This window comes from Carcharodon carcharias, chromosome 22 (assembly GCF_017639515.1).
Source record: "Carcharodon carcharias isolate sCarCar2 chromosome 22, sCarCar2.pri, whole genome shotgun sequence".
In the NCBI taxonomy this organism is placed as follows: domain Eukaryota; kingdom Metazoa; phylum Chordata; class Chondrichthyes; order Lamniformes; family Lamnidae; genus Carcharodon; species Carcharodon carcharias.
The window spans coordinates 2,747,094-2,770,341 of NC_054488.1; the positions used below are offsets into that span (position 1 = coordinate 2,747,094).

At 43.9% G+C, this 23,248-nt stretch overlaps 1 protein-coding gene across 1 annotated transcript; it reads right to left on the reverse strand.

Moving 5' to 3' along the window:
• Positions 1 to 6,469: 6,469 nt before the first annotated feature.
• LOC121293942 (E3 ubiquitin/ISG15 ligase TRIM25-like) lies at positions 6,470 to 22,023 on the reverse strand. Its single transcript, XM_041217422.1, has 5 exons — positions 21,439 to 22,023; positions 16,838 to 16,933; positions 16,516 to 16,749; positions 15,097 to 15,265; positions 6,470 to 7,032 (listed from the first exon to the last, which is right to left on the reverse strand). Exons 1-5 carry the CDS (start codon positions 22,021 to 22,023, stop codon positions 6,470 to 6,472), a joined length of 1,647 nt encoding a protein of 548 aa, XP_041073356.1.
• Between the last annotated feature and the right edge of the window lie 1,225 nt (positions 22,024 to 23,248).

The window sequence follows — 23,248 nt, forward strand, 5'->3', positions numbered from 1 at the left end:
CACATTGAAAACAAACTAACTCTGCATAGGCCTGTGATTGAACTTGACCTGAAATAAAAACAGAAAATGCTGGAAATATTTAACATCAGGTAGTGACATCTTCCAGTCTGAATGCACCAGGTGGGGCATTTATCCATTGAGCCTTCAAGGGAATCACAGAGCTCAGAGTCTTGTCCATTTGCTGATCTCTATGTGCCATGCACTGATCATCACTGAGAGGGTGAATAAGAGGCTGTTTTCAGACCTCCTCCCCAAACCAGTGCCAGCAAGGCACAAGTCCCTACCCCCATGACTTTCCCTCAGCCAGGGTGAATACTGACACTACTAAAACAGAATTACTTGGAAAAACTCAGCAGGTCTGGCAGCATCGGCGGAGAAGAAAAGAGTTGACATTTCGAGTCCTCATGACCCTTCGACAGAACGAGTTTTGTCGAAGGGTCATGAGGACTCGAAACGTCAACTCTTTTCTTCTCTGCCGATGCTGCCAGACCTGCTGAGTTTTTCCAGGTAATTCTGTTTTTGTTTTGGATTTCCAGCATCAGCAGTTTTTTTGTTTTTATTTTTGAACACTGACATTGTTGGATGGAGGGATGGTATTTCACATTACAATCAGGGATATTTAGACATCTTAAGTTGACAGGAACAATAGTTGGCAAATGACAGAAATTTCATTGGTTCTCTTAATGCACAAATTCCATTTTAGAGAAGCACACAGCTGGAAGCATCAATCATTTTAAATAGTGTGGAAGGCACATCTGTGAGGAAAGCTTGGCTGTGAAATTGTCAGTGGGACAGGAAATACCCAGGGTTGGTGATTGTGGTGTCTGGGACATTGGGTGGAATTGTCCCAGATTTGTACAAAGAGTGGTTGTGGGTGGGAAAAAAGTTGTTTTTACCCGCTGGCTGCAATAGCGTTTTTCATGCTGTATCATTCCTGCCTCATTAATTATGCAGCCACAGGAAACACGCTGTCTCACTGGCGGGCGGCCTCCAATTTGCTCGCCACACTGTTCTTCGCCATTTCTTCATGCAGGGCACCATATTTAACTGCAGCCGCATGCACACTTCTTAATGCTTGCAGCCTGGGACGGCTCTGGTGAAGACATGAACCCAAAAGCCAAGAGTGCAGCTCCCCCAATTCAGTGACACATCCCTGGGGCGACTTCTGGACTCCATGAATGCCCACTGTGATGTCCTGTACCCCTGCTCTGACCACAGGAGGTCCATCAGTCTCAGCACTCCAGCTTGGGAAGCGGTGGCAGAGGTGGTCAGTGCCAATGCTGCACACAAGAGGTCGGTCATCCAGGGCAGAAAACAGATGAATGAGCTCATCTGTGCCGCCAGGGTAAGGCAACCATCTTATCAACCTAAACTCACACACTCACAAGGCCATCACACATTCAGTGGCATCTCACTCACTGCCAATTCAAGGGACATCACCACTCACTTTCTCATACACACCCTCACATCTCCACCTGGCCTCACCTCCTCTAGAGACTGCCTCCTCAGCCCTCACCATCTTGAGGCTACTTGCACAGATCAACACGTGCTCCCCACGCACACCCTGGGATACCTCCCTTCCCCAGTATAACCCCTGCCTTACAGCCGGTCTGGTAGGAAGAGACCTGTCTGTGAGCCCCCTTAAAAGTGATGTGGTGCTGCCTGCAAAATCTGGCACTGATGACCGCGAGTGCTGCCCGAAGCAAGATAGGCAAACAAACCTTGAAGTCCTGTACAGTTGTGAAACAGGCCAACATGCCTGGATGATCCAGCGTGTGGAGGTGGGGGGGATGATTCCGACAAGCAGGGCTTATAATGAGATGCTAAAGTATTGAAATTAGGTTCCTGACATGCATTGACAGGGGGAGCAGACAATCGCAAACTGATTTCACAACAGAGTGAACCTGATTTTTGGCTGCCTCACCATATTGTTCTCCCCGGCCATGACACCCGATGCCAACAGGGCCAGGAAATTCTGGCCATTGTAAGGTCTGATTCCACAACTTCTTTGAGTTGGTGCCTGTGTTCTAGTTATGCTTCAGAACATTTTTTCACATTAAAGGAACCATGCAAATACAAGTTATTGTTTTTGTGCTGTGCTGATTGGTTCATGCTCCTTATCTCCAAGCCCTGGCCACCACAATTGGAGAGGTTATATTTTTCCCTACTCACTTCACTTTGTGGATCTGGCCTGCTCTTTAAATCCATGCCTCAGTCACTGACCTGTCATTTCGTCACCTGCCTACCTAGTCTATCTTTACCCTTTGTTGTGTTTCCCCAGGCTAGCAGGGGCCATAGTATTACATAGTATTTACAATACAGAGACAGGCCATTTGGGCCAACAAGTTTGTGTGGTGTTTACACCCCACACGTGCTCCTCCCACTTCTCTTCATATAACCCCATTAACTTCTATTCCTTTCTCACTCATGTTTTTGTCTAACTTCCCCTTAAATATATCTGTGCTATTCAATTCAACTCCTTATGGTGGTGAGTTCCACATTCTAACCACTCTCTGGGTAAGGAAGTTTCTTCTGAATTTCCTATTGAATTCAGTAGTGACTATCTTATATTTGTTATGAAGATGTGTTATATAAAATATTAATTTATATTGTTATCAGCTAAAGATAAATATGCATTGAACTTTTTTTGAAAAGAACATTTTTCTTAAGGAAAGGGCACTGGCTTACAGCACCTACTAGATTGAATTTGTGAAAGACACAAGCTGCTTTTATGGAGACACCAAGTCTGTGGAGCTCTCAGAGAGAGGTCACGTGATCTTGGGTGTAAAAAAAATACTGAATTTTTGGGTACTGAGAGAGAGAGTGCCACAGGGGCAACAGCTTTACTCCATCTTTCCTCTGAAACCTCTCATCAAAGCTGAGCTGTTTGTAATTTGTAAAAATCTGCCAGAAGCCCTCATTGCTGCAAACCGAGAGCTCTTAAAGGAGAATTCTGAATCAACACCACTGTTTCCAGTGAGAAACCCCAAGAGCCAGCAGCAACTGGGAACCGGGTCCTTTCAGCTGTAAACAAGCATCTGGACACTCTATGAATCATTTTTTTTCTGACTTTATTTGTTACTTGGCCGAGTTTTTAATATCTGATACTCTGCAGAGTTTTTTTTTTTGCATGCGGGGGGGATTGTTTGCGTGTTGTTTTTGTATTAGTGGGTGGTTGGACATATTTTTACATTTTAAACCTTCTGGTAATATCTGCATCTTCATCTGAGTGAGTTTTAACAATAAAACTAACTCTTTACTTGTTAACTTAAGGAACCTGGCTGACTTATTTCTTGCATCAAACTATACATCATTAAATATTTATACTGACTTGACAATATTACCTACCTTAAATTCAAACTCTGTTGTAACCAACCCAGGCGTGGACAAAGAAAGGTCAGTTCACACTTGTTGACCCGGTCATAACATATTTCAAGTTCCTAGTACCAAGTAGACATATATATGCATGTGTCGACCCTGTTGAACCTTTCAAAATCCAAAAGGCCTCTATTGGACCACCACTCAGTCTTCCCTTTTCTTGAGAAAAAAGCCCCAGCCTTGGTCTTTCCTGACAGCTATAACTTCTCAGTTCTGATATCATCTGTGTAAATCTATATCCGAATTCTGTCTTTATTGATTGGATGCGGAGCACATTACACCTTCCCTCCATTATCCTCTTCTCTTCCCCCTCCTCCCTCCTGAAGCTGCTGATTCTGTCTGGGTATAGCCTCCTGCTGGAACATTATCTAAGCCTTGACTCTTCCTGTGTCAGCGCTGGCATTCAGCCATGGAGGACCTTGCAACTAAGTCTGATCCTGTCCACACCTGACACTCACACGGGTTTGTTGGGAAAGAGAGGCAGGGATCTTCCTCACCAAGTGATGTCAGTGCTATTTGTAGCACTCCCCAATTGTTGAAAAAGAATAAAATCAAATGGACCACCCAAGATCTATCTAGGCAAAAACAATAAAGGCACACTGCTCACTTGACACTGCAAAGTCCTCATCAATAATATCTGGGGACTTGTGCCAAAATTGAGAGAACTGTCCCACAGACTAGTCAAGCAACAGCCTGACATCGTCATACTCATCGAATCATACCTTAGAGTCAATGCCAATGCTCTAGACTCCTCTATCACCATCCCTGGGTACGTCCTGTCCCACCGGCAGGGCAGATTCATTGGTGGGGTAGGGGGGTTGGGTGCAGGGTGGTATACAGTCAGATACAGTCAGGAGGGAGATCTCAACATTGACTCCAGAGCCCATAAAGTTTTCTGGCATCAGTTGAAACATAGGCAAGGAAATCTCCTGCTGATTATTACCTACCGGCAACCAGGCTAAAAAGGAGGTGCCAACCTGGTGAAGCTACAGTACAGAACTACATGCATGTGAAATGATGGAAGCAGCTTGTGATAGATAGAGCGATACGATCCCAAAACCAATGGATTAGATCAAAGCTTTGCAGTCCTGCCACATCCAGTCATGAATGTTAGTGGAGAATTAAAAAACTAACAGGAGGCAGAGGCTCCACAAATATCCCCATCTTCAATGATGAGGGAACATGTCAGTGCAAAAGACAAGCTTGAAGCATTTGCGGTCATCTTCAACCAGAAGTGTTGAGTGGATGACCCATCTCAGCCTCCTCCTGAGGTCCCCAGCATCTCAGATGTCATTCTTAAGCCAATTTGATTCACTCCATGTGATATCATGGAACAGCTGAAGGCACTGGGATTCAGAAAAGGCTATGGCTCCTGACACCATCTTGGTTGTAGTACTGAAAACTTGTGGTTCAGAAGGAGCTGTGTCCCTAGCTAAGATATTTCAGTACAGCTACAACAGTGGCATCTACCTGACAATGTGGAAAATTGCCCAGACTTGTCCTTTCCACAAGAAACAGGACAAATCCAATTTAGCCAATTATTGCCCCATCAGTCCACTTTTAAGCATCAAGAAAGTGATGGAAGGTATCATTGACAGTGTATCAAGTGGCACTTAAACCTGTTCACAAGCTCATTTTGGGTTCCACAAGGACCACGCAGCTTCAAACCTTATTACAGCTTTGGTCCAAACATGAACAAAACAGCTGAGGTAAGAGTGACTGCCCTTGACATCAAGGCAGCATTTGACCGAGTGTGACATCAAGGAGCCCTAGCAAAATTGAAGTCAATGGGAATCAGTGGGAAAATTCTCTGATTTGGGTCACACCTAACACAAAGGGAGATGGTTGTGGTTGTTGGACACCAATAATCTCAGCCCCAGGATATCACTGCAGGAGTTCTTCAGGGTAGTGCCCTATAGGTCCAATCATTGTCAGCTGCTTCATCAATGACCTTCCCTCCATCAAAAGGTCAGAAGTGGGGATGTTCACTTATGAATGCACAGTATCAGTACCATTTGCAACTCCTCAGATACTGAAGCAGTCCGTGCCCACATACAGCAAGACCTGGACAACATTCAAGCTTGGTCCAATATGTGGCGAGTAACATTCACAAATGCCAAATAATGACTATCTCCATCAAGAGAGAATCTAATAATCTCCCCTTGACATTCGACAGCATTACCAGCAGTGAATCCACCACCATCTGCATCCTAGGAGGTTACCATTGAGCAGATATATAAATATTGTGGCGACAAGAGCAGGTCAGAGACTGGAAGCTCTGCAGCATGTAACTCACCTCCTGACTCCCCAAAGCCTGTCCACAATCTACAAGGCAGAATTAAGTCAGGAGTGCAGTGGAATATTCTCCACTTATCTGGATGAGTGAAGCTCCAACATTACTAAAGAAGCTCAACATCACCCTGGACAAAGCAGCCCACTTGATCAGCACCCCATTCACTATCTTAAACCCTCACACCCTCCACCGACACAAAGAGGCAGCAGTGCTCACTATCTACAAAATGCACTGCAACAACCTGCCAAAGTCTCCTTTGGCAGCACCTTCCAAACTGCCTAGATGAACAAAGGCAACAGACACATGGAAACACCACCCCCCGCAAGCCCCCTCCAAGTCACACACCATCCTCACTTGGAACTGTATCATTCCTTCTCTCACTGAATCAAAATCCTGCAATTCCCTCCCTAACCTCATGTTGGGTGTTGCCACACAACATGGACTGCAGCGGTTCAAGAAGGCAACTCAAGGACAATTAGGGATGGGCAACAAATGATGGCATAGCCAGTACACATGTCCAGGAACTAATTTTAAAAAGTTACCCTGGGTTCAATCAGCAAACTCAGTGGAAGCAGGAAGTTGACCCTCTCGAGCAAACATTTACTCATTGATGGAAAACAGGTATCATTGTCTGCTCAATGATTTTATTTCTCTTTGGAGTATCCTCCTCTCTCTCAATCTTGGCTCCACCTCAAAGGGGCTGCATGGACTAATATCTGGGAGAACATTCCCAAAAGGAATTTGGATGGTGTTGGAATAATGAGGTACAGGGTCAGGACAGGATGTTAGAAGCAATAACTAGCGTTCAAGCTGCTGAATGGTGAGAGAGGAATTGGAGTAAAGACCAAAGGCTGGATATAGGGGATCCGTGAAGACAGCTTGGAATCTGTGTAGAAGGATTATCCTATCACTGAGTGCATAGAATGAGAGGTTGCCTGCGTCAATGTCAAGGTAAACCCCAATCCGCTCACACCTGGTTGCCGGGAGGTTAACACCTTTATTTTTGTGCCTTGTGGCAAAACGGAGCCAGCTTCCTCCATCTGGGTAAACACTCAAGCACCAGGACATGGCATTCTCACCGATACAACAGGACCGCTCTGCCCCCTTCCTGCTCATCCTCCTGTACACGATTCCCACTTTCGCCAGGAAGTTTTGCGAGTAGGTCTGACCCTGCACCTCCCAGTAATATTTACCACAGGCCAGGCTCTCACTGCACAACACCTGCCACAAGCTGTCGAAGCGCTCAGGGTGGTCGGGGTAGGCCTGTGACTCCGGGTAACATTCCGTCACCGTCTGATTCACATCTGATAAACGGAGATAATTATTCACCGTGTTAGGATCAAAAGTCAGATTCACAGCATCTGTAGTGAGAAAGAGAGAAAGAGTGGGACTGTCACAAACTCTGGTTGGGAAATAGTTTAAAAAAAAAATCAATTTTACATCAATAAATTACCTGTGATTTTATTCTATTTTCTATTGTCTACAATTAAAAACCCTTCGGTTGAAAAACTGTACAAAATGCAATGCACTGCCTGAGGATTTGGGTGGCTGATGCAGACTCAATAACATCTTTCAAAAGGATATTGGACAAATACCTCAAAAAGAAAAATTACAGGACTATAGGGAAAGAGCAGACGGGGGAGTGGGATTAATTGGATAGTTCTTTCAGAGAGCCAGTGTACACATGATGGACCGAATGACCTCTTTCTGTGCCGTATGATTCTATGAAAAAGGCTGACCATAACAAGGTCACCACAACAACCCTAGGCAGCTGACATGATTACAATTAGATTCACTTTATTACCCAACTGGTCTCCTTTTATAACTTTCTAACCCAAACATTGATGCTTTCTGTGCAGTTTTGTGACCATAATATTTAGCAGGCCTGGGACGTCTAGATAGGGACTGGTACCATGGTGGGTAGAGTGTTTGGATGCAAAGCAGAAATGAAGTGAGATCGTATCCACCAGCAGGAAGAAATGGAAAAGGGGTATGTTGCGCTCTGTTGGCTGCAATGGACTGATCTCCTATATCAGCATGCCATGTGAGTTCAGTGTTGGCCTTACATGTAACACCTGGGGCTGAAATTTTAGGCCCTGAGCGGGGTGGGCAATCAGTTTTGCGCCGCCAGCTAGCACAACAGTTTCTTGGCTCCATCCTGTTCCCGGATCATTTTCCCAGAAGCAGGTTGGGGAGAGGGGGTGTCGGCAGAGCTACCTACCCACAAGTAGCGGTAACCAAATTGGCTTTGTTAATGATCAATTAAGGCATATTGTCAGAGGCCAACTAGAGACAGCCTCCCAGCAGCAGACCGTAGTGGGGGGCAGCACTCCAGGCAGGCTTAAAAGCCTTCCCTATCTAACTGCAGCAGCAGTCAGATCTGTGCTGTATTTCCCCCTCCACCATGGTGGTCTGGCTGCTGAGGACTTGTTTAAAATTTTATTTGGAGTTTAGAAAAGTAGGAGAGAGGCTGCCTCCATCTTTGGGCATCCTCTCTCTCTCACTTACCTTGAAAGGCCAGCTTCTGCTTGGTGTGCTGAGGGTCCTCCTATTGGCCCTCCAGCTTCAAAGCCCGCCTTCCATCCTTAACTGGACAGTAAGCCTGACCTCTGCCTTCAATTTGCCAACCTGGGGAAAATCAGAGCTGAGTGACTGTTCCCCACACAGTGTGGGCTTCTGACCCTCATTTGAGCCTTTGAAGCCCACAGGAGAAAATTCTGCCTCTAATCTTTAATGAACTTGCAGGCATTTTTGATTAGGGAGTTTCTTTTTTTTCTTGTTAATTGCCTCCCCTCCTCTCCTGTAGGCATCGAGTTCTGACTCATGACTGAACAGCAGCTTCACAGGTGGCATTCACTCTGGTACATTGACCAAGAAGTAGTTATTTGATATATACTTGGATTACATGGGCTGGATTTTAACTAACTGACTGCCCTCACTCATCTTGCATTAATGTTCTCTAGGAAGGATCCATCAGGAGTGTGGACTCTGGGGGTCTTTCCTCTGTATATGAAAGGTGAGAGCGAAAAGCAGGAAACCATAGACCAGTTAGTCTAATATCTGTTGTGGGGAAGTAATTGAAATTTATAAAGACAGCGTGACTGAACACAAAGAAATTTGAGCTGATTAGAGAGAACCAGCATGGATTTGTAAAGGGTAGGTCATGTTGAATAAACCTGATTGAATGTTTTAAGACAGTAACTAAAGTACTGACAGGGGAATGTCTATGGGTGTTGTTTATCTGGACTTCCAGAAGGCATTTTATAAAATTCCAAAGAAGAGAATGTTGGCTAAAGTTCAAGTCTGTGGGACTGAAGGCAAATCAGTGACCTGGTTAGGAGATTGGTTAGGTAGGAGATAGAGAGTCAGAATAATAACACTCAAATTGGAAGGAAGTGATTGATGGTGTCCCACAAGGATCTGTACTTGAGCCTCAACTATTCACCATATTTAAAAACATCTTAGGTAATACAGTAGAGGACCATATATTCAAGTTTGCCAAAGACACAAAGATTGGTGATCCAGTAAGTAGTGTTAAGACAGGAGCATAAAATTACAAAGAAACATTGATAAATTAAGTGAGAAGACAAAACTGTGGCAGATGATTTTCAAAGCAGGCAAGTGTGAGGTTATCCATTTTGCACCAAAAATTGATAAATCTGAGTATAATTTAAATGGTGAAAATCTAGAACCTTATAGAGGGGCAAAGAGATGTAGAGGTCCAGGTACACAGATTGTTAAAATGTAGTGACCAACAATATTCCCTCTAAAACAAAAACAGAATTACCTGGAAAAACTCAGCAGGTCTGGCAGCATCGGCGGAGAAGAAAAGAGTTGACGTTTCGAGTCCGCATGACCCTTCAGCAGAACTGGGTGAATCCAAGGAGAGGGGTGAATATAAGCTGGTTTAAGATGAGGGGTGGAGGGGGAGTTGGGTGGGGGGAGAGAAGTGGAGGGGGATGGTGTGGTTGTATGGAGAAGCAAGCAGTGATAGGAGCAGATAATCAAAAGATGTCACAGACAAAAGAACACACAGGTGTTGAAGTTGGTGATATTATCTAAACGAATGTGCTAATTAAGAATGGATGGTAGGGCGCTCAAGGTATAGCTCTAGTGGGGGTGGGGGGAGCATAAAAGATTTAAAAATAATGGAAATAGGTGGTAAAAGAAAAATCTATATAAATTATTGGAATAAACAAAAGGAAGGGGGAAGAAACAGAAAGGGGGTGGGGATGGAGGAGGGAGCTCAAGACCTAAAGTTGTTGAATTCAATATTCAGTCCAGAAGGCTGTAAAGTGCCTAGTCGGAAGATGAGGTGCTGTTCCTCCAGTTTGCGTTGGGCTTCACTGGAACAATGCAGCAAGCCAAGGACAGACATATGGGCAAGAGAGCAGGGTGGAGTGTTAAAATGGCAAGTGACAGGGAGGTTTGGGTCATTCTTGCGGACAGACCGCAGGTGTTCTGCAAAGCGGTCGCCCAGTTTACGTTTGGTCTCTCCAATGTAGAGGAGACCGCATTGGGAGCAACGAATGCAATAGACTAAGTTGGGGGAAATGCAAGTGAAATGCTGCTTCACTTGAAAGGAGTGTTTGGGCCCTTGGGCAGTGAGGAGAGAGGAAGTGAAGGGGCAGGTGTTGCATCTTTTGCATGGGCATGGGGAGGTGCCATAGATGGGGGTTGGGGAGTAGGGGGTGGTGGAGGAGTGGACCAGGGTGTCCCGGAGGGAACGATCCCTACGGAATGCCGACGGGGGGGTGAAGGGAAGATGTGTTTGGTGGTGGCATCATGCTGGAGTTGGCGGAAATGTCGGAGGATGATCCTTTGAATGCGAAGGCTGGTGGGGTGATAAGTGAGGACAAGGGGGACCCTAAACATGATAGGGTCCCCCTTGTCCTCATTTATCACCCCACCAGCCTCCTCCGCAAGAATGACCCAAACCTCCCTCTCGTTTGCCATTTTAACACTTCACCCTGCTCTCTTGCCCACATGTCTGTCCTTGGCTTGGTGCATTGTTCCAGTGAAGCCCAACGCAAACTGGAGGAACAGCACCTCATCTTCTGACTAGGCACTTTACAGCCTTCTGGACTGAATATTGAATTCAACAACTTTAGATCTTGAACTCCCTCCTTCATCCCCACCCCCTTTCTGTTTCTTCCCCTTTCCTTTTGTTTTTTTCCAATAATTTATATAGATTTTTCTTTTCCCACCTATTTCCATTATTTTTAAACATTTTATGCCCCCCCACCCCCACTAGAGCTGTTCCTTGAGTGCCCTACCATCCATTCTTAATTAGTACATTCGTTTAGATAATATCACCAACTTCAACACCTCTGTGTTCTTTTGTTCTTTTGTCTGTGACATCTTTTGATTATCTGCTCCTATCACTGCTTGCTTGTCCCAACAACCACACCACCCCCCTCCACTTCTCTCCCCCCACCCAACTCCACCACCAACCCCCCCCCCCCCCACCCCCCCCACCTTAAACCAGCTTATATTCACCCCTCTCCTTGGATTCACCCAGTTCTGTTGAAGGGTCATGAGGACTCGAAATGTCAACTCTTTTCTTCTCCGCCGATGCTGCCAGACCTGCTGAGTTTTTCCAGGTAATTCTGTTTTTGTTTTGGATTTCCAGCATCCGCAGTTTTTTGTTTTTATCTGTTAATTTTCCCTCTAAGCTGTGCGGGTGGTATGGTCGAGCATCAATTGGGAATGTGCTGCCCAGAGAACAAACAGGCCAGGCCTAATCAACATTCTCTTTAAGATGCACACATGTGTGGCTGTGCGCCAATCTTAAAGGGACTTCACAGTGGAACAAGCTATCCCCAGACAGCAAAGAAAAGTTAGAAGGCTTGGTAATCAGGCACAAACAAAATCAAAATGGCTGTAATGTTTGCCTTTATAACTAACAGCTAGAATATAAAAAGAAATTTCGCTACAGATATTCAAAACCGTCATTGGACCAAATCTGGAGAATTGAATACAGTTCCGTGCACAACACCTGAGAGAGGATATATTAGCATTGGAAGGAGTGCAGCATAGATTCATCAGAATGTTACAAGGGCTGCAAGGATTAAATGCTTAGGAGAGATTACAAAAACTAGGCTTGTATTTGCTGGAATATAGATGGTTAAAAGGTAATTTGATTGAGGATTTTAGTTTTATGAAAGGAACTGATAGATTTGAGAGAGAAAATTATTTTCTGCTGGTGGGGAAGTCTAGGACAAGGGGACATAACTTTAAACTCAGAGCCAGGCCGTTCCATTCAGGAGAAAAGTTAGGAACACTTCTCCATACAAAAGGTAGTAGCAGTGTGGAATTCTTCCCCACAAAAAAACAGTAGTTGCTAGCTCAATTAATAATTTTAAATATGAGATCAATAGATTTTTACCAGCCAAGCATATAACAGGCTTTGAAGCCAAGGCAGGTAGACAGAGTTAGCATATGGATCAGTCATGATCTCATTAAGTGTTGGAATAGGCTGGAGGGGCTGAATGGTCTCCTCCTGTTCCCATATCCCAGTAATACTGAATTTCCCCCACAGTTTACTGATATAGAAACCGCTAACATAGCCAGTGATGGATGAGAACATCACTAAAACATTGTATAATCTGTTACTGTCTGATATCAGCACAGATTGAACACTGCCTGAATGATGCTCTGACCTGTGACATTCTTTCTGGCTGCTGATGGTTTTAGTATTTGCAGAGTGAAGTATTTGTGTGAATTCACCTGTTGTTCACTATGTTTGTGACAGTGGAAACAAGATATCCTTCATTGGCTTTTTTAACAGAACAGGGAATATGGTACTCAAAAAATTTCATTATAAAAAATAGGACTAAATTGGATAGCCCCTGAAATGAGGCATGGGGATCATGTTGCACAGTTACCTGCCTGCTCATTTCCATGATTGTGACATTAAAAAAACACTGATAAATTAGTGGAGAAAACTCACAGGGTAGGAAATCCTCTCTGGTCTCCAGGTGAAGCAGGGAAACTTGTGGAGAGGAAGCCACTGTGGGGAGATCCTGGTCTGGTTCTATGCAAATGAATGTAGGAAGAACAAAGGGAAGATTTAATAACTTTACTTTGTGTTGTTTGTGTCTTGTTAGCTTCTTTGTTTTGTTCTACCCTTAATTCTCCCTACTTCTGAGTGTCCTGAATGCCATTGTTCAGGGGCACCAGCTGCTTTTTCCCTGACCACCCTACAGGTGTGAGCTTATAGAGCAGGGGAATTGTCACCTCTGTATTGCACCCTTGGCAACAAGAGGCCAAGAGGCTTTGAAATCACGGTTGCTAATACTGGAGAGAAGTGATTGGAGGATGCGCAAGAGGCCAGAGTTGGAGGCAAGGATGTGTTATATTATAATTATAATTGAAGTGTTGGGGGACTGGGAGCCAATGTATGTCAGCGAACAGAGGGGTAATGGATGAACAGGACTTGGTGTGAATAAAATACAGGAAGCAGAGTTTTGGATGAATTGAAATTTATAGAGGATGGGAGCCAGTGGGGAAAATAGGAATGGTCAAGTCTGGAGATAGCAAAGACACGGATTAGAGATTCAATGGTAGATGGACTGAAGTTGGGGCAGATGTGAGTGATGTTGTGAAGTGGAAATAGGCAGTCTTTGTGATGGTGCAGCTGCAGGCCTGGAAGCTCACCTGAAATTGTGAACCGTCTGATTCAACTTGGGGTAGAGCCTGGGAAAGGGAATGGAATTGGTGGCAATGATAGGGAATTAACTGTGGGGCAAAGGTGATAGTTTTGGTGTTCCCAGTGATTAACTGGAGGAAACTGAAGCTCATTCAAGACTGGGAGCGGTAATTTTAGAATCGGGAAAACTCTGGAACCATTTAAAAATGGAAGGCGGGGCATAATTCTAGGATTCCCACTCCCATTCACCGACATGCGTGCGGGTAGCGAGACCACACCTTGCACTCTCGACCTGGCCAGCTCCATTGTGGGGATAAGCATCCTCTAGCCCTTCTGGCAACTTTTGTGAAGTCAGGTCAGCTTCTCCATGACTCCTGGTTCACAGTCCCTCAGAGGAGTTTGGAACCCATTGTCTGGACCTGGGAACCTTTTGAAAGCCAAGTTCAAAAGATCATGCCCGTAGCCCCCAGCCACTCCCCATGGCCTCCTCATACTCTCCATGCCAACTCATGTCCTCAGCCACTCCCAATGGCCCCTTATACTCTTATGCCAACTCATGCCCCTTCCTTGTCCATTCACCCAGTATGCACTATGTACATAGCCAATGAGCCAGATAATAGCAATGGCAAGTGTGGAACTGTTGGAAAAAAAATTCAGAAATATTCTTTGAAAATAAACTGCTGTTCCCTACAATCCTGTAAAAGTGTCAATTAACAGACCATTAAATTTCACACCTCTTATTCTTGCTCAAATAAACATTGAGGCATTAACAAAATAGAACATAGAAAGAACAACTTATTATAAACACTTAAAGATGTCAATCAAGCAAGCTCAAAAATTCATCTCACTTGTCAAAACAGAACCCCTGCTGAGATAACACCTTTACTGGTCTGGCTCTCAGCCAAGCATGCATAATGAGAACAGGGTTGTCTTAGGGTTAAGATATGGATGAGGAAGAGGGAAGGATCCTTGAGGGAACTCAACAGCAGTTTGATTTAATATAGAACCATTAATGCAGTAAAATATCCCAAGTGCTTCACAGAAGCACTATGAAACAAAATTTGACACCATGACACAGAAGGAGATATTAGAGTAGATGACCAAAAGCTTGGTCAAAGAGGTAAGATTTAATGAGTACCTTAAAGAATGAAAGAAAGGTAGAAAGGTGAGGATATTCCGGGAGGAAATTCCAGAGCTTAGGGTCCAGGCAACTGAAGGCATGGCTGCCAATTAAAATTGAGAATGCAGGCCAAAATTGGAGAAGTGGCAATATCACAGAGGGTTGTAGGAGGTTACAGAAGTAGGGAGGCCCAAAGCTATGGAGGGATTTGGAAACAAGGATGAGAATTTTAAAATTGAGGCATTTCTTTACCAAGGTCCAGCACTGGGTTGATTGGGGAACAAGACTTGGTATGAGTTTGATTCCAGTGGATAGGGTGTGAGGTCGGGAAGATAAGCCATTGTAGGAGGTACTCTGACTATGATCAGATAAATGAAAGTCGAGGGCAGTCTCATAGAGGAGAGATGTTGGAGAAAGAAAGTTTACTTTGCGAAGGCTGCAGAGGGCACCAAGAGGGATAATGCATCATGGTCACAATTAGAGATGTTGAGAACAAACGTGAGAAGTATTAAAAATTCTTAGTATTGCAAGAAGTAATTTCCACGTTTGTAAAGTTGTGACATCAAAGTGCATTATTAACAAGACTTTGTACCAAAATTTATAAAATTAATAGATTTTCTGCCACATAACTAACAGACAAACTAACTGACTGACCCATAAGTTTGTGGTTTTTCAGTTGCCTTACAGCTGCTTTAAGGTATCGTGTAACCAGTGCTGAGAGGTCGGTTACTGCTTTACTGGCACAGGTGAAACAGGCTTCAACGTCAGAGCAGAACACTGGGATATCCCAACTTTGCAATGGTGTGTTCAAAGATAAAGATTCCTAAGAGAAAATAAAACAGAACAGAACCTTGAAAATACCACAGACATACTACCTACCCCTCATGTCCAAGAGGCGCTGCCCAGTCCCAGTGTCCGAGAGGCACTGCTCCCTCCTCATGTCTGAGAGGCACTGTCCATTTCTGGTGTCTGAGACCTGGAGCCAATGTAGGTCAGCAAGCATAGGGGTGATAGGTGATCGAGAATTGGTGCAAGTTAAAATACAGGCAGTAGAGTTCTAGATGTTTCAAGGTTATGGAATATGAAAGGCTGGCTAGGAGATGGGCATTATTACAGAGATAGATGAGGTCTTGATGATGGAGAGGATATGGGGCCAGGAAGTCAGCCAAGGGTCAGATAAGATGCCAAGATTGGGACAGTCTGGTTCAGCTTGAGGTTTCTGGAAGGGGGATGGAATCAATGGTGAGGGAGTTTGTAGTGGGGGTAAAGATAATGGCTTCAGTCTTCCCAATACTTAACTGGAGGAAATTGTGACTCAAATGGATGTTGGACAAGCAATGGAGGGGTTAAGAGGTGATGGTAAGGTAGATAGAGCTGGGTTTTGTCAGGGCACAGGTAGAAACTGAGCCATTGTCTGTGGATGGACTTGCCAAGGGGTGGCATATAGATGCAAAATACCAGGGGGCCAAAGATAGATCTTCGGGGGATACCAGAAGTAATGGTATGAGTCAAAAAGAGAATCCATTGCTGAAAATCCTCTAGTTTACAACTGGATAGGTAAATATGGAACCAGATGAAGGCAATCTCACCAAGCTAAACAATGGGTTAGGATTGGAAGAAAGGGTTTGGAGGAGGATGGTGTGATTAATTGTGTCAATACTTTCAGACAGGTTGATATATCTCTGTCCCTCAGCTTGCATAAAACACATATTCTTCAAGAAGGGATCCAGTACAGAAACCCTGACTGCTTTCTTTCTCTTTGACCTGGGATACTCTAGACTATTGAAGCCTCTTATTGCTGCCCCACTGCCATTAGCTGACACAGCACTAAGCAGTAATCAAAGTCTGTGTGTCCAGGCAGGTATGACTCAGGTAACTCAGGATAAACTCACTGAGCCAACAGGGAGCTTACCCTTTCAGTCTTTATCTCTTATTGTTGGATGCACACACATTGATCTTTGTCACAAAGCTGTTATCATGTTTAATCAGAAGATTGTAATCAACAAATTTTTTTGTTGGGCCGATCAATGAAGAGGAATAGATTCAATACTTATCACTTGGTATATTCATTACCTGCACCAGCATCACATGATCATTGCTCTTTGACAGGGTTTTCAGTTGCTGCTCTTTCTCTCTCAGCTCACCACATTTCTGTTCCAGTCGGTTCTGGATACTGTCAGCCTGGTTCAATGCCACTTGCACCGCTCCCTCTACCAATCCAATCACTTCTTCCCCAGCTTTTTCAATGGCTTCAGTCATTGCAGAGAATGTGCCTCTGATTTCACATCCCACTTTGAGTGAAGAGCCCTAACAGAATAAGACACGGGGTCAATGACAGTCTGACCACATGCACTACAGACAACCTATGTGCCTCAAATCTCAAGGACCCACTCACCATGATTGAGTCAACGGTCTGTTCCAGAAGCCTGATCTCGGCTAGGGTTTTCTGTGTCTCTGCTTCCGCTTCACATTCTTTTTGAAGAAGCTTTTTCTTGAAAGTAGGAAAATATATCAACAGTGAAACATTGACAAGAACCAACAAATGCATCCTGTCCTCATCCCAAGATTCCAGTTCCCAGGCCTGCCTAGAAACACAAGTCAGTTCACATCTGAAAGGGAAATACTGGTTATTACTATGTGAATACCATTGATACAGACCTTTTCTCAATCACATGCCCACTGACCTTCCATGTGTTTCAACATTTGCAGATTTTCTCAGTGTGTCACTGCTTAAGTAGATACTTGTTAAAAAGGGCTTGCATTTATATAGTACGTTTCATGACCACTGGACATCTCAAAGTGCTTTACAGCCAAAAAAGTACTTTTGAAGTGTTGTCACTATTTTAATGTGGAAAAAACCACAGCCAATTTGCGTAGAGCAAACTCCCACAAACAGCAATGTAATAATGACCAGATAATCGGTTTTTATAATGTTGGTAGATGGATAAATATTGGCCAGAATACTGGGGCTAACTCCCATGCTCTTCTCAATAGTGGCATGGGATCTTTTACATCTACTCGACAAGATGGGGCCTCAATTTTAACATCTTGTCCGAAAGACAGAACCTCAGTTTTGATTTCTGTGCTCAAGTCCTGGACTGGGACTTAAACCTTGAATTTTGTGAATCAGAGGCAAGTGCTAGCAACTGAATAATGGCTGACACATCATTGTGTGGAGAGCTGCCCAGTAGCGAGGGGAACACAGAAAGAGGGAATCTTACAAAGGCTGCTTGAATACTTGCTGCTACTCCATCACAAGGTAGATACTATAAGCTTATATTTCACCCCTCTCCTAATTTTACTCAGTTCTGTTGAAGGGTCATGAGGACTCGAAACCTCAACTTTGTTCTTCTCCGCCAATGCTGCCAGACCTGCTGAGTTTTTCCAGGTAATTCTGTTTTTGTTTTGGATTTCCAGCATCCAAAGTTTTTTCTTTATATATATATATAAATAATATTTCAACTGGAAGCAGCTCCCTCTTCCGAAAGGAGAAATCTGACAGAGTAAAGTGAGATACTGACCAGCACAAGATTGCTAAATGAGAATTAAAATGAAATCACTGTGCAGCCTTGTGATGCCTTGTAAAACATGTGGAATCCTGGGCTTTGTAAATAGGGTCATAGAGTACAAAAACAAGGAAGCTATGATGAACCTTTATAGAACTGGTACAGCCTCAACTGGAGTATTGTGTCCAATTCTGGCCCTGCACCTTAGGAAGGATAAGAAGTCACTGGGGAGGGTGCAGAAAAGATATATAAGAATGGTTCTGTCAGATGAGAGACCTCAGTTGTGAGATAGATTGGCAAAGCTGGGATTGTTCTCTTTAGAGAAAAGAAGATTGAAAGGTGATTTAATTGATTGTCCAAAATCATGAGGGGACAGACTAATCAGGGGGAAACAGTTTCCATTGGTGGAGGGGTTGAAAACTAGATAACACCAATTTAAGGAGATTGGCAGAAAACCAGAGGTGACATGAGGAAAAGCTTTTTTACAAGGCAAGTGATTAGGATGTGGAATGTACAGCCTGAGAGTGTGGTGGAAACAGTTTCAATTGTGGATTTCAAAAGGGAATTTGATCGTTGTCTGAAAAGAAAAAAATTACAGGGCTATGGGGAAAATGCAGAAAAGTGGGATTAGCAGATTGCTCTTATGGAGAGCTGGCATGAGCATGATGGGCCGAATGTTTTCTTCTTTGTTGTAACCATTCTATGTTCTATTCCTTAAGATGCTTGGCTTCCATGGTTCCCTCTAATATTACCCTCTCTGCTGATGGGACTGGCTGATATTCAGGTATAGGTCCACAGGTATCGTGCATTCTCTCCCAAGAGGCCAATCTTCATGATGAATTCCCTGATTGGGAATAATGGATGGCTACCACGGCCAGCGTCACAGCCCATGGTGACCCTGCCACCACCCAATATTCACACATTAAATCTCTAGCAGGGATAAACTTGGAAATTATAGACCTATTGCTCTAATGTCTGTTGTGGGAAAGTTATTAGAATTTATCTTTAGGAACAGAGTGACTGAGCACTTGCACTGAATCTGAGCTGATCAGAGAGAGCTGGAATGGATTTGTGAGAGGTAGGTCATGTCAAATTGATTTAGATTAATTTTTTGTGGAGGTGGTTGACATGGTATATAAGGAAATATCTATGGATGTTATCATATGAACTTACAGAAGGCATTTGATGAGATTTTGCATAAGAGGTTGCTGACAAAAAATGAGAGCACATGGTATTGGCATGGATGGGGAATTGGATAGGAGGTAGGAGATAGAGATCGGGGATATTGGGTATGCACTCAAACTGGTAGGATGTGACTAGTGGTGTCCCACAAGGATCTATACTGGGGCCTGAGCTACTCACTATATTTATAAATGACTTGGATGAAGGAATAAAGATCTGTCATATCCAAGTTTACTGACGACACTTAGTTAGGTGATATTGTAAATATTGTAGATACGTGCTGCAAGTTACAAGGGGTCATCGATAGATTCGGTGAGTGGGCAAAATTGTGGCAGATGGAGTTCACTGTGGACAAGTGTAAGGTCACTCACTTTGTACCTAAGGAAAATCAAAGTATTTTCCAAATGGTGAGAAAACTTCTGGAGGAGCAGAGAGATTTAGGGATCTAAGTACAGAAATCACTAAAAGCTAATAGACAGGTACAAAATATAATTTAAGAAACTAATGGAATATTAGCTTTTATCTCAAGGGGACTGGAAGACAAAGGGGTAGAAGTTATATTACAGTTACATAAAACTCAGTTTGGACCCCATCTGGAGTAACTGTGTGCTGTTCTGGGCACAGGCAGGGGTGCAATGTAGATTCACCAGAATGATGTCAGGGCTAAAAGGGTTAAATTATGAGGACAGGTTGCACAGACTATGCTTGTATTCTGTTGACAATAAAGATTAAGGAGAAATCCAATAAAGTTGTTTAAAATGATTACAGGATATTTAGGATAGATAGAAAGAAATACTTTCCTTTGCTGGAGGAGTCCAGAGCAAAGGGCATAAACTTCAAACAGGTGTTTAACCAAGTTAGAGACCATTCAGGGGTGATGTCAGGAAGCACTTCTTCATATAAAGGATGATAGAAATAAAAGACTCTTTTCTGCAAAAAGCTCTTTGAATCATAGAATCATAGAAAGTTTACGGCATAGAAAGAGGCCACTTGGCCCATCGTGTCTGCGCCGGCCAAAAAATGAGCTCCCCAGCCTAATCCCACTTTCCAGCATTTGGCCTGTAGCCCTGCAAGTTCCAGCACTTGAGGTGCATGTCCAGGCACATTTTAAATTAGTTCAGGGTTTCTGCCTCCACTACCCTCTCAAGCAGTGAGTTGCAGACCACTACTGCCCTCTGGGTGAAAAAGATTTTCCTCATATTCCCTCTAATCTTTCTACAAAACACTTTAAATCTATGTCCCCTAATCGCTAACCTCTCCGCTAAGGTAAATAGGCCCTTCTTTTCACTCTGTCCAGGCCCCTCACACTTTTGAACACTCAATCAAATCTCCCCTCAGCTTCCTCTGTTCCAAGGAGACCAACCCCTGCCAACCAACCTTTCCTCATAGCTGCAATTTTCCATTCCTGGCAACATCCTTGTAAATGTCCTCCGTACCCTCTCTAGTGCAATTACATCCTTTCTGTAAGAGGTGACCAGAACTGCACACAATATTCAAGTTCTGTCCCAACTGATGATTTATACAGATCCAGCATAACCTCCCTGCTCTTATATTCTATACCTCAGCTAACAACTGAAAGGATTCCTTATGCCCTCTTAACGCCATATTGACCTGTCCTGCTATCTTCAGGGATATGAGGATATTCACTCCAAGGTCCCTCCCTTCCTCTACACCTTAGTATTCTCCCATTAATTGTGTATTCCTTTGCCTTGTTTGACCACCCCTCATGCATCACCTCACATTTCTCTGGGTTGAATTCTATTTGCCACTTTTCTGCCCACCTGACCAGCCCATTGATATCTTTCTGCAGTCTGCAGCTTCCCTCCTCACTATCAACCACGCAGCCAATTTTTGTGTCATCTGCAAACTTCTTGATCATGCCCCCTATATCTACGTCCAAACTATTAATATATACCACAAAAAGCAGGGGACCTAGTACTGAACCCCACTGGAGACAGCCTTCCAGTCACAAAAAAAAGGAAACAATGTTCCCTGCCACTGAGCCAATTCTGTATCCAGCTGGCTACATTCTCCTGGATCCCATGAGCTTTTATTTTTTTAACTAGTTGAGACTGGGGAGGGTCAATTGAAACCTTCAAGAAAAAGATGAATAGGTTTTTATTAGGCATTAGGGAAGCAAGGTGGGTCAGAGAGTTTGAAGTACATAACAACCATGATCTAATTGAATGGCAGAATAGGCTTGAATGGCCTCCTCCTGTACCTATATAAGAGCAGCCTTATGTTACTTTGGACCATTTCTTTTCTGTAAAGTGATACACAATAGAGGAAGCCCCAGTAGTGAACTCACCTTTCTATCAGCCCCTTCCTCCTCCACTGTGACTGTCTCATGGTTCCTGTGTTCTTTTGTTGTACACACTGAACAAATAAAGGTCTGATTTGTTCTGCAGAACAAGTCAAGAGCTTTTCCATGAGCCAGGCACCATCTCTGGCTGAGCTTCTTCAATGGCTGGGTCAGGCTGTGGTGCTGGAATGCCACATTCTCCAGGTGAGGCTTCAGGTGGAATCTGCAGTAAGAAGCTAGACACGCCAGACAAGACTGTGCTGCCTGTAACTTGGTGTGGGTGCAGAAATCACAGGCCACATCACCTGGGCCAGCAATAGGGTCTTCAGCAAAGCTCCCCTTGGATGAGGCAAAGTCCTCAACCACTCGACACAGGACAAGGCTCCTGAGAAGCTGAGGTCTGGGAGTGAACCTATGTTGGCACTGAGGACATCTTTGGCCTCCACCATCCATGTCACGATCCCAGCAACTCTGAATGCATCCCAGACAGAAACTATGTCCACATGGGATTGTAACGGGATCCCTGAACATTTCCAAGCATATCCCGCACAGCAGGCTGTCCTCTGAGAGAAGCACATTCACAGCAGACATGTTGAAGTAAATGGAAACAGAATCCTGAGTCAATGGCACTGAGATTTAAACAGATTTCCAGCTAGTTAGAAACACTCATTGAGGGGTGGGGACATTGTGAGGGGGTGGGGTTTCACTGTCAGCCACCAATAAACTAATTCCAACATCAGAAATGTGCAGCTTCAAATCTCCTCCTGGAGGCATTGTTTATCTATTGGATGAAGGGCCAGGAGTTCTGCCTATCCCTAGATTTGGTCACTGTGAGGCAAGATAGCTGCTGTTGAAAGAATTCATTGCCTCCCATTGTTTTTGTGCCATTCTTGACATTCTGTCTCCCTGAGCAACACTGACTGTGGGATTTGAAGGAAAGGATGTTCCAAAGAGTTTTACAGCCAATAAAATACTTTTGAAGGGAGTTATGGTTGTAATTTAGGTAACACAACATTCGGTTTGCAAATAGATCCCACAAACAGCAATGAAGTGAATGACCAGATAATCTGTTTTTGGTGTTGGTTGAGGGATAAATATTGGCCATAAAAATGCACCTTCTCATCTTCAAAATAGTACTATGAAATTTTCTTACATCCACCGAGTAGATAGACAGAACCAGAACATTTCATCTGAATGACAGCTCAGCACTCCTTCATTATTGCACTGGAGTGTCAACCTCAATTATGAGCTCAAGTCTCTGGGTGGGGGCTTGAACCCACAAGCTTCTGACTCAGGGACAAGAAGGTACCCACTGAACCACAGATGACACTCAATGGAAAGGAAGTAACATATGATGTCACATCATCATTATCACTTCATGTCAATTTTGATGGGACATGCAATGTTCCATCACTTTCTGATAAAATCTGTTAAACTTTCATTGTCATTGACGAGCTGTCACACATTAGTAATGCAACCCTGTTTGGTGGTTGACAATGAAACCTAACCCTGACTGCTCCCCACACTGCCCCCCACCCCCTCCCCATGAGTGTACGTAACTGGCTGGAAATCTATTAGACTCCTGTTGGCTTCTACCTTTGATCCTGTTTGCTTCATCATGTATGTTGTTGATGTGCATTTGTAGCAAGTAATTAGGAAGGCAAATTGAATGTTGGCCTTTATTGCAAGCTTTGTTGCATTGATGGAGTATAAAAGTAGGGAAGTCTTGTGACAACCGTACAGGGCATTGGTGTGATCACACTTAGAGTACTGAGTACAGATTTTGTCTCCTTATTCAAGGAAAGATATACTTATA

What these genes read in the sequence shown, in the direction of transcription:
- LOC121293942 (XM_041217422.1), bottom strand. Translation starts at nt 22,023, where the DNA reads ATGTCTGCTGTGAATGTGCTTCTCTCAGAGGACAGCCTGCTGTGCGGG. An exon ending in AGGAAGGGGCTGATAGAAAG is followed by an intron (nt 16,934 to 21,438) that starts GTGAGTTCACTA and finishes CCTACTTTCAAG; the next exon opens with AAAAAGCTTCTTCAAAAAGA. An exon ending in AGACCGTTGACTCAATCATG is followed by an intron (nt 16,750 to 16,837) that starts GTGAGTGGGTCC and finishes TTATTCTGTTAG; the next exon opens with GGCTCTTCACTCAAAGTGGG.